This window comes from Rhynchophorus ferrugineus, unplaced genomic scaffold (genome assembly GCF_030347505.1).
Source record: "Rhynchophorus ferrugineus isolate W39M unplaced genomic scaffold, kcgeb_rfMv2 rfM3, whole genome shotgun sequence".
NCBI lineage: Eukaryota > Metazoa > Arthropoda > Insecta > Coleoptera > Curculionidae > Rhynchophorus > Rhynchophorus ferrugineus.
Genome location: NW_027472582.1, coordinates 37,112,367 through 37,123,544, shown reverse-complemented (window position 1 = coordinate 37,123,544; position 11,178 = coordinate 37,112,367). Strand labels below are relative to the sequence as shown.

The window sequence follows — 11,178 nt, the reverse complement described above, 5'->3', positions numbered from 1 at the left end:
GCAAGGAACTCAGTTTCTCGGAATTATATGCAACTTTTAATACAGTGTTAATAATATTGTTACAAAAAACAATTGTTAGTGCACCAGTGTATTTAAAGAAACATTATTCACTTGCGAAAAATTTACGAATACATAAAGTTTTTCGATTTTCCTTTCAAAAAATTTGAAACAATAGTATACAGAAAAATCAAGATGCTGTAGAATGTAGAATTTCTAGTTCTAGAATGATACCCTCAACCTGACCTAGAATCAGTGAGGTTGAGGAGGATTTAAGATGTGGAAATATAAGGTCCAACTTATTGCTGCAATCGCTGATGCTCATGGAGAGTTATCTTGAATGATCAATGATGTCGAAATGAAATGGGTCCACGAAGTTAACCGAGATTCTGCTGCAAGACATCAGAAGATGATTACTAAACACTGGAATAAATACCCAAAAGGATATTTTTGTTTTTCTACGTAGAATTGAAGTAGGACCAGAAAAATGGGCATTTAAGCTCCAACATTCGCTCTAATTGTATGCCGTTGATATTTACAATATTGCTTAAATCAATTCAGATTACAGTCAAATTGCGGTTAGTTATTAATAGTTAATTTATTTGTCGTTAGTTCTCAAATTATATGTCAGAGCAGAAAAGCGAAATATATCATGACGAATACTCTGAGCTAGAAGTTCAGAGTGTGTGAAGAAGCTAGAAAGAGAAAATTACTGGAATGCTGTGACTACCCATTTGCCAGATAGGAGTGTTAGATAGGAGATTGAGCGTAAGAAGTAAATGTGCGAACGAAACTATTCAAAAAGCAGATAGAACATTCGTAAAGTCACAAGATGAATGTCTCAAATAACGGAGAGAGTTCATACATCTGTACAGTCACAGCTACTTCACCAGCAATTAACACATTCACAACAAAATCATTAAATTGTAGAGTCGACTAAGTTAGGACAAGAATAAACTGACAGATAACGAAGCGGTTGCAACAGCTTCAAATACTGCTCACATAAGTATGGCCATCGGAGAGTGTGCTGTCAGGATGGAAGAAAGTGATAATTGTACGTACCTACTCTAAAAATGGGCTACAGTAAACAGTGTAAGAACTACCGAGGTATAAGTCTCCTATCATTTGTCGGGAATGTGTTTCTGAAGATCATACAATAGAAGCTTCACAGAGCTCGCGAGGAAATAATCTAGGAAGAGCAGTCTCGAATGTAGAAAGCATGCAATTGTCATTTTTATAGATTGCTCTGTTTTCAACGTATACTCAATTTGGACAGCGTTGGAAGTTAAGGATGTTCCTATTAAAGATCTTAAACTCCTTTAGGAATTTTACGATGGTTGGGTTAGCTGTGGGACAGTATGAATAACTTGTCAAATGTATTTGAGGTGCGAGCTACTGTTCGCCAAGGAGAAAATGTAAACGCTCTTTAAACAAAAAACAGGGAAAAAGAAGATATGGCGGTCAATGTGATATTACAAACTATTTAACCCTCCCATGCTCGCTGATGATATTGTATATCTTAACGGCATTCAGTGGGAGCAAGTGCAGAGCAGGAATCACGTATTGATAATAAGCAATACAGGACAAGAAAGTGGCATCGATCGCCGAGGTAATAAGTCGAATCAGCCAAGCTATATGAGCTTCTGTTTCTTTTGGAGGTGAGTGTGGAACAGAAGAAATTTTACAATCAAGACTAAAATTTAGAGAAAAGAAAAACAGTAAAATTTGAAAGATAGAACAAGAATGTAAACGTTTAAAGTAACATGTGCAGTGTGTAGAATTTAAAATAAGTGAATAAAGTCCATAAACAGTTCAAAACATAGTTTAATGTTTGGTGAACCGAAATCGCGGGTAAATCGCCCTAATAGAACATTCGTCTGTAATGCATAAATCAGTGCATAATTGAAGAATAAATTCAGAGATGCAAATTAAAGTGGTTCGGATACTTTTATTAAATGAGAAGTAAACTCATAGAGATCTGTGGCGAAATCGACCTTTTGAAAACAGCGAACGGCTCTCCAAGAGATCTAGACCAAAATCACAGAAAGCGATTTAAAAAATAGGAAACTGACATTGTACGAGGCTAGACCAGCTGCGACAGACCGCCAACTATGGCGAAATTTGGTGAATAAATTTCCTGCTGCATCAATAGCATCGTATTGGTTGAAAAGTTGACTTTCTCACCAAACTCCGATTATGGTTTGATGATGATGAAATAAGACTTATCGGTTAATTCAATAATTCAGCAATAATATTAATAATTTACAAAATTTTATTTATGTGTATAATAAAGGAGATATGAGAAATTATTTATAGTATACTTTTCCTACCAATAAACCATTTCATATCATTTGTTGATGTAAAATACAAATTTAAAATACAAAAAACTAATATTCCCATCCTGTTTTAAAATAAAAAGGTATTTCAGTATATAAAAATTGCCTTAATTATCTATAATTATTGATTTAATTGAATGATGGATAAATTATGTTCGGGAATGACATTAAATTACATTTATTAATCTTATATTGCATGTTTTATAGGATGTGAAGGAAAATAAGGGGCCGGCAATAGGTTCTGACATAGGTTTTATTTATTATATTCTATGTCAAGCTTATATAACCCTTCGTAGAGATGATAATTGGTAGATTGAATATTAAGGTAAGTCATAATCATAAATAAAATAGTTCATACGAATTAGCAATACGCAATACAATATTCAGTTTATTATACAAGGTAAGAATTTGTAATAAAATCTTAATCTATGATCACAAAATTAATTTTTAGTTTCAGTGTTCTATGTACAGTGATATTTAAACACTGATTGAATATATTTTAACACATGGGCTCAAAAGTCCCGTGCATAAGAAAGAAAACGCGTTCTTTTGTTCAAAATTGGCTTTCAAATTGATCAACGTATTGTCCATCGAGAGCTGCACATTCATTCCAGCGCCCCTCTAACATTTCAATATCATTTCAGTTGCTGTCCACTCAGATGACAATCTCTTTAACTCCGGAGTAAACACTGCTCAGAATCATCAAACAGTGAGCAAACGTGGCACCCACTCTGAACAGAACCTTCTGATAGTCAAATGCAATATAAAACCAATAGGATTTTTTAATATCTTTCCGATATTTGCTAACTCACTTTTCGATCACTCAAAACGATTTCGTGAATTTTTTAATGTTTTTTGGCGTTACCACCTCATTTCGACGTCCGAACGCGTTCCGCGTCATCGGCGACTCTACTCGGACCATGTTTGAAATCAGCAAACGTGGTCGTCAATGTTTTATTATTATTTCTGGTGAATTGGAGTCCTTATAACACTTTTAGAGCCTTTGCTTCGCTTGAGCGGTATTTTTTTCAATCAAGAAGCTGTATTAAATATAAATACGAAATTGTTTTTGATCCATTGTTTTGAAGATAACAAAAGTAGTGTCCCTCTTAGCACAATAACTCACAAGCAACGAGTATAATATCATGAAATTTTAACAGCTTTCTTTTTAAGGTTAGTACTAACTAAAAAAAACGGTGAATACAATAAAAGTATCTGTGTGTTCTAGGCTCGGAACATTTCAGCACATGTTTTAAGTTATTATTGAAATGGCATCGTTAGTAAATCATCACATATCGTATATAGATATTTCTTTAGTATTAAAGTTCTATAATATTCCGTAAATTAATTTAGCTCTTCAAAGAAAAAAGTTAACAAAGAATAAAACGGGTGTTTACTTGTTTATTGGGATGACAACAAAGTAAATAAATGAGCTTGAAAGGATTTACAGCACGGTGTTTCTATTTAATTGAATTTTTTAAATAATCTGCGTTTGACAAGGAAATATAATTTTTCAGGCGGTTTAATTTACTTTAAGATCTTTTCAAGTTTTTCTTTTATCGTGTTTTTCCTGAGAGTTATTTCGTAGAAATATAAGATTTTTATTATAAAAAAAACTTTATTTTGTTTATTAGTTTTATTGTTATATTATTGATTATTTATTTAACAGGTCAAATGAATAGTCCTTAGCCTGACACATAGATGGTACTACTAGAATTAAATCCATATATTTTTTAATTAGCCTTAAACCTCAAAAGATGCGTGTATAAATTTGACAGCTGTCGGATCATTAGTTTGTGAATTATAGCATTTTGAGTGAAGCAACTTTTGTTATTGTGAAAAAATGGATAAAAAGTAATTTCGCGTATTGATAAAATAATACATCATATCATTCACGAATATTTTAGTATGAGAAAGCTCGGTGCAAAGTGGGTGACGCGCAAGCTCACTTTCGCCTAAAAACAACGACGATTTGATGATTTGGAGCAGTGTTTGAAGATAATCAAGCGTAATAAACATGACTCATTATTTCACTCCAAAGTAAAATCGACAGTCATCCGAGTGGATTGCATACGATGAACAAGCTCCAACGCGTGGAAAAACGCAACAGTTGGCTGGCAAGATTATGGCGTCTGTGTCTTGAGATGAGCATGGAATAATTTTCATTGACTACCTTGAAAAAGGAAGGACCATCAACAGAGACTACTACATAGCATTATTGGACCGTTTGAAGGACGAAATTGCCGAGAAATCACCACATTTAAAGAAAAAGAAGGTGCAGCTTCACCAAAACAATGCACCGTGTCACAGTCAGTGCAAACGGTGGCAAAAATCCATGAATTAGGCTTCGAATTGCTTCCTCATCCACCGTATTCTCCAGATCTGGCCCTAACGACTATTTCCTGTTCTCAGACTTCAAATGAATGCTCGCTGGGAAGAAAATTTCGTCGAATGAAGAGGTGATCGCCGAGAATGAGGCCTATTTTGAACCAAAGGACAAATCGTACTCCAAAAATGGTATCGAAAATATCACCCTTGAAGGGAGTTATGTTGAATAGGAAAGACTAATTTTGCCAAAAAATGTGTTTAACTATGGTATGCCGATGACTTTTCACTTGACTTGTTATTACGTATTACTTATTTCGTATATACGTATATTTAACTTATTTGTATGTCCTGAAGCAAGAATAGCTTATGCTTAGTTTCATAATTTTAATATAGATATTAAAATATATTAAATTATTTTCCAACAGTACAGTACTATTGCTTTAGTTGATTTCGTTCGATAACTAATATTCAATTCTATAATTAATTCTTATTATGCACTCAAAAAAATATAAAGATCTATTATAATATTATTACCCTCTGATTTTAAGAAACATTATAGAGGGTACTGATGTTAGAACTGAGATTCAGATGTTAAAAGTTGTTGGTTATTAGAAAATGCTTTTTCAGTAATTCTCACATATGCGCATGATCAGAAATATACATCATAAATCAGATACTAGATTTATGTCAATTACACTGCATAAGAGTACTATCAAATAATAACAATTGCTGTGGTTACACTAGTGATATATACGTAAATCTGTATTTTTGTATGACCTTTAATATTTGAAATAATTAATTGTTATTCTTAATGCCAGTTATTTTCTGTTGCTCTCCGATAAGACGAAATCGTAAACAACATTCCACAAAGAACTCGTGTTCATTCTTAGCCGTTTTTCAAGTGTTTAAGTAGATAAAATTCTTATTGATACACAAAATAAATGACTGACATCGACTACGCTCACCCCTCTGGTGCAAAAGGGTCATGTTAACATCCATAGTATACACACCGAACTGCGAGATAATTAGCAATGCCCAGATGCAATTCTAGCAGTCTAGACGTGAAATAAATTACCCAACAGAAAAAAATAAATACTACATTGTGGATTTGGAATGCAAAACCAATGCAAGCATTTAAAAACGAACCAGAGGAAACTGAAAACTACATTTCAAAAATATTGTAGAGCAAGTAATAGTTCTTACTTAGAATATCTATAATAAATCTTACTGATTTATTAACCTTTAGTATTTAGTACCTGCATGTTGAATTGTGACGGAAGAAGTTAGGACATAAAGCCTGGTAAGTAACTATCAAGTTTTGCACATTATTATTATATTTCTATTGGCAATTTTATCAGAATATTTGAGAGAACACTATTTGAATAACGAGGATCATATTACAATAGAATATTTAATCTCTTAATCCGTTAATCTCATATTAGTTTGGATTCAGACAAAAGTATTCGAAAACCAAACAAATATACTCTGCACCATTCCTAGATGTATGCTTCATATATAAATTAAACACAATGCTTCTTACACAATATATAGAGAATCTGTGTCTCCAACAATCCCTTCAGAGTGAAACAAGTGATTAGATTTTCTGAAAAGCAGGAAATATATGTAACTGTAGCGACCTTCAGGTGTTTTGAATTTTCCCGCAATTCTCAGCAGCCCACAAATCTACTCGAGGCGTTGTACATACCTGAAGTTAGCACCCACAGTGAGGTGGCAACAAGTGGTACTGACAGAGGGTACGCCGTGGCAACCTCGGCTGGTGAAGCTAGGGGATGACGCGACGCCTCGAGTTTCTTTCCGTTCCTGACTCTGAGAGTGATCAGACGTGTCGACTGTTCCTATCACCTGAAGGTAACCATGCCACGTGCATTTCTTTTCTTTTTAAATTATTATAGTGTGATCTTGTTTATTGTTTAATATCTTGTTATTGTTTAATATTTGTTCGTCTAAAAATAAACATTTCTTCTGCATTTAATTAGATTCCATTCGTACCGAAATAAATAGCCGAATATTTTGTCTTTATCTAACTGCACCTGTACTCTAAAGTGCTGACCCCGACGTACGACATGGTGTTATATTCCACATTTTGTTTTTTTTTTCTGGTTTATTTTCGTTTCCGGACTCTTGAAGGTTTAGTTATTTTTGGTTTGCGACGCCATTTTGTTGTTTTTTTATTTGTTGAAAAGCATTGTGTCTTCTTCAAACATCAGATTGCCTACGTTCAATCCGAACGATCCAGAGATGTGGTTCCTGCAGGTCAAGTGGACCTTGAAACACGCAGGGATAACCACAACTGTAGAAAAATTTGAAATCGTAGGGACAGCGCTGGACCCCATCTATACTCAGGAAATGCGCGGCCTCTTATTTAATCCCCCACCGAAACCTGAAGATCCATTCAGCAAATTAAAAGAGGCGCTCCGGGAATGCTTAGAACTGTCAATCCAGAACCGGACACGACAGCTCTTCGAACGGGAAGAAATCGGTGACCGGACCCAGTGGCAGTTTCTCCGTCGATTACAATCACTAGCAGGGGACGCAGCGGGCCCCGATACCAATATATCCACATTAAAGTAATGTGGATGAACAAATTAGACCCTATTACCCGAGATGGTATTGCGGCGCAGCAAGAGAGCACCAAGCTGGAAGACTTGGCGAAAATCGCGGACAACATTAAATACTCCGTAGGCCCGTGGCGGCCAGCAGGCGGTACAGCACCGATGAATAATTCAGAGAGCCAATTGGCGGAGGAGTTCGCGCGGTTAAAGCTGCAAATTCACGGGCTGCAAGCCAAAGTTGATGAGATAGCAGAGCATCAACGCGCGTCGTTCCGTAACCGGTCATCGTCGCGCTCGTCAAGCCGTGGCCGATCGTCATCGCGCTCTTCAAGTCGCGACCGATCACGTACTCGCGGTTTCGAGCTCTACGATGGTTTGTGTTGGTATCATTACAATTACGCCGAAAGGGCACGGAGATGCAGACCGGGGTGCCGTTACGATAAAAGCCTAAACACGAATGCGGGAAACCAGCCGGGCGGTCACTAATGGCGGCAAGTGACGGCCATCATATCACGTGCCGCCTATTCGTCAAAGACCGGAACAGCAACCAGGAATTCCTGGTGGATACAGGAGCGGATTTGTGCGTGTTTCCTCGGCGATTGGTGAAGGGACATCGAAAAAAAAAACGAACTAAGATCTGACTGCGGCGAACGGGATTATCATAGCGATGTATGGCTTTAAGACAATGACTTTAAACCTTGGTTTAAGACGCGATTTTCCATGGAGTTTCGTTATTGCGGATGTGTCGCGGCCTAATATCGGGGTCGATTTTATTATTCATTACGACCTCTTAGTTGATCTACGAAACAGGAAATTGGTGGATCGGAATACGCGCATGAGTGTCAACGGGAGACAATCGCAGTACGAAAATATCGCGAGTATAAAACTCATAAACAACAGCTCGCGATATCACGACATCCTGCAGAAGTTCCCGGAAATCACTCGATCCGATGGTGCATGTAAAACGGCCCCCGTAAAACACGCGACGGTACACCATATAAACACGACACCCAGACCTTCAGTAGCTGCGAAACTACGACGACTGGCTCCAGACCGACTAAGAGACGCTAAGAGGGAATTCGAGACCATGTTGAAACTAGGATTATGCCGCCCGTCACAGAGTAGCTGGTCTTCTCCGTTGCACATGGTCCCCAAAAAAGGCGACGAATGGCGTCCTTGCGGCGATTACAGAGCGCTCAACTCATGCACCATCCCAGACCGATACCCTGTAAAGCACATTGCAGACTTTACACAGACACTCCACGGGAAGAAGGTATTTTCAACCATCGACCTAGTCAGAGCATACCATCAAATACCCGTGGCACCCGAAGATGTCCCGAAAACCGCAATTACAACTCCTTTCGGATTGTATGAATTTACCGTCATGAGTTTTGGTCTGCGAAATGCAGCGCAGACTTTTAAACAGTTCATCGACGAGGTACTTTTGGGACCTGATTTTTGCTATGCCTACGTCAACGACATCCTGGTGGCATCAACAACAGAGGAGGAATATCGTCAACATCTTTCTAAACTTTTCATCATCTAAACTCTGTTCGAGCGTCTGCAGCAATATGGCATGGTGGTCAATCCTAGTAAATGCTGTTTTGGCCTACCCGAACTTCACTTCCTCGGATACTGGGTCTCAGAAAAAGGAGCTGATCCGCTCCCAGACAAGGTGGTTGCTATTCGGGAGTTTGAACGGCCAGAAACGGCGAGAGGGGATTTATACCCAGAGCAGCCGGAACCCAAGTACCGTTCAACGAACTGCTGAAGAACAGCATAAAAGGGAAGACGCCGATCAAGTGGGATGAGGTAACAGAAAAAGCCTTCGAGAAATGCAAAGATCAGATTACCCGAGCAACTTTACTGGTACATCCGGAACCAGGGGCAGAATTATCACTGGTATGCGACGCTTCAGACTACTGCATTGGAGTCGCCCAACAACAACGCGTAGGAGACCTTTGGAAAACGCTTGGTTTATTTTCAAGAAAACTTAACCAAGCGGAGTGCAAATACAATGCGTATGATCGTGAATTACTAGCGATCTACAGTGCTGTGCAGCGGTTCCGTCATATGATAACAGGACGCCACTTCATGATTCTAACAGACCACAAACAGCTGACATTCTCATTCCGTCAGAAAACTCCACGTCTCCACGCCAGTTCCGTCATCTCGATTTCATTAGTCAGTTCACCACAGACATTCGACATATCTCTGGGCAGGACAATATTGTAGCTGACGCACCCTCCCGCATCGATGAGATTACATCTCCAGCAGTCAATTTCGAGGCTTTAGCAGCATCCCAGGAACGAGACGAGGAGTTACGGAGTTACTTGGAAAACGGCAACACGGACTTGGACACGGGAAGAATTCTCATCCCTGGTTCAACGACAGCGGTTTACTGTGATGCAAGACACCAACTGCTAGACCATTTCTCACAAAAGCTTTCCGCAGGGCAGCCTTCAGCGCAATTCATGGGCTGTCACATCCTGGAGTCAGATCGTCAGTACGGCTAATGAAGAAACGGTACGTGTGGCCATCCATCGATAATAACTGTCACATCTGGGCTCGTTTTGTGTCCAGTGCCAGGAAGCTAAGATCACTAGACACGTCTCCTCTGCGATCAGCATCTTTCAAATGCCATCTCGGCGATTCGAACATGTCCACGTGAATTTAGTTGTAATGCCGTATTCCCAAGGTTACAGGTATTGCCTGACGTACGTCGATCGCTTCTCGCGGTGGCCGGAGGCGATTCCCCTACCAGACCGGGAAGGAGAGACCGTAGCACGGGCCTTCTACAGCAACTGGGTCACGAAGTTCGGCGTCCCCCTTCGGATTACAACAGATCAGGGCAGACAATTCGAATCTTGACTCTTCCGTTGCCTCAATCATCTTATGGGAACCATGCACCTGCAGACAACGGCCTACCACCCAGCTGCCAACGGTATGGTCACACACACACGGTCATTTAAAAACCGCGATCAAGTGCCTCCAACCTGACCGCTGGGCGGAAGCCCTCCAAACCGTCCTTGCTGAGTATTCGTTCTGCGTGAAAGGAGGATCTACAATCGACTACAGCAGAGATGGTTTACGACGAACCATTACGATTGCCAGGCGAACTCCTGGTAAAAAACGCTAAGGAGGTAGATAACTCCGTCGAGTTCGTGCGCAATTTACGAAAGCAATTCGAGTTGTTGCGACCAGTTGAAGGAACAAGACACGGCGACAGCAAGATTTTCGTCTTCAAAGACCTTGCCACAGCTACGCACGTCTTCGTACGTCACGACAGCCCTAAAACGCCACTGCAGATGCCCTATGATGGACCGTAACTACGATTAACGTTTTAATGCGAGGAAAACAAGTCCCGATGTCGATAGATAGATTGAAGCCAGCATACCATATCAACGAGAACCTCCTCATTTCCCCTACAACTGAGACGATCAGCAAGACGGGTTCGATTTCCCAATCGGTAACAGGCGGGATTTCCATAATCAACCCAGGTAGAAATGACGATAAACCGCGTACTGTAGAGCAAATGGGGGTAAGGTCCCTTTTGTCTTAAAGGTCTAGATAATAATTTTTTTTGTCTTTTTTAAATCACAAATTAGCATTACGCATTTAGAATTATCGCTAGGATGTCATTCTTGTAATATTCCTTTTGTGTTACGTAACATATACCGCTAATCCGTTAGATATAGATAGGTGTAAGTATAGATGATTTTGCTCTATTTGTATCGAGATTTATATTAGGGTAATATAGTATTACGTAGGTAAGGTATGTAAGGTATTAGGGTATGTTTGTAGGTATTTGTATACTTGTATTCATATATGTAATCTGTATATTCATTGTCGGTAAAATTCTGGTGTGGGAGTACTGTAGCGACCTTCAGGTGTTTCGAATTTTCCCGCAATTCTCAGTAGCCCACAGATCTACTCGAGGCGTT

General features: G+C 39.1%; 2 protein-coding genes across 3 annotated transcripts in view; both read left to right on the top strand.

Moving 5' to 3' along the window:
- Window positions 1-5,428: 5,428 nt before the first annotated feature.
- The window catches only part of Rph (Rabphilin), a 132,269-nt gene continuing 126,519 nt past the window's right edge, over window positions 5,429-11,178 (top strand). Inside the window, exons 1-2 of one of the 2 annotated variants that reach the window (XM_076399881.1) lie at window positions 5,429-5,850; window positions 5,908-5,961. The gene's annotated coding sequence lies outside the window, so the exon portion shown is untranslated. Of the gene's footprint in view, window positions 5,851-5,907; window positions 5,962-6,244; window positions 6,531-11,178 lie in introns of those variants that run through there. The other variant, XM_076399885.1, reaches the window with a different exon arrangement.
- Window positions 8,806-10,563, top strand: LOC143193654 (uncharacterized). Its single transcript, XM_076399979.1, has 7 exons — window positions 8,806-8,909; window positions 8,968-9,255; window positions 9,342-9,630; window positions 9,689-9,760; window positions 9,818-10,015; window positions 10,080-10,359; window positions 10,439-10,563. Exons 1-7 carry the CDS (start codon window positions 8,806-8,808, stop codon window positions 10,561-10,563), a joined length of 1,356 nt encoding a protein of 451 aa, XP_076256094.1.

What these genes read in the sequence shown, in the direction of transcription:
- LOC143193654 (XM_076399979.1), top strand. Translation starts at nt 8,806, where the DNA reads ATGGCATGGTGGTCAATCCTAGTAAATGCTGTTTTGGCCTACCCGAAC. An exon ending in CTGATCCGCTCCCAGACAAG is followed by an intron (nt 8,910 to 8,967) that starts GTGGTTGCTATT and finishes ATTTATACCCAG; the next exon opens with AGCAGCCGGAACCCAAGTAC. An exon ending in GCGGAGTGCAAATACAATGC is followed by an intron (nt 9,256 to 9,341) that starts GTATGATCGTGA and finishes TGATTCTAACAG; the next exon opens with ACCACAAACAGCTGACATTC.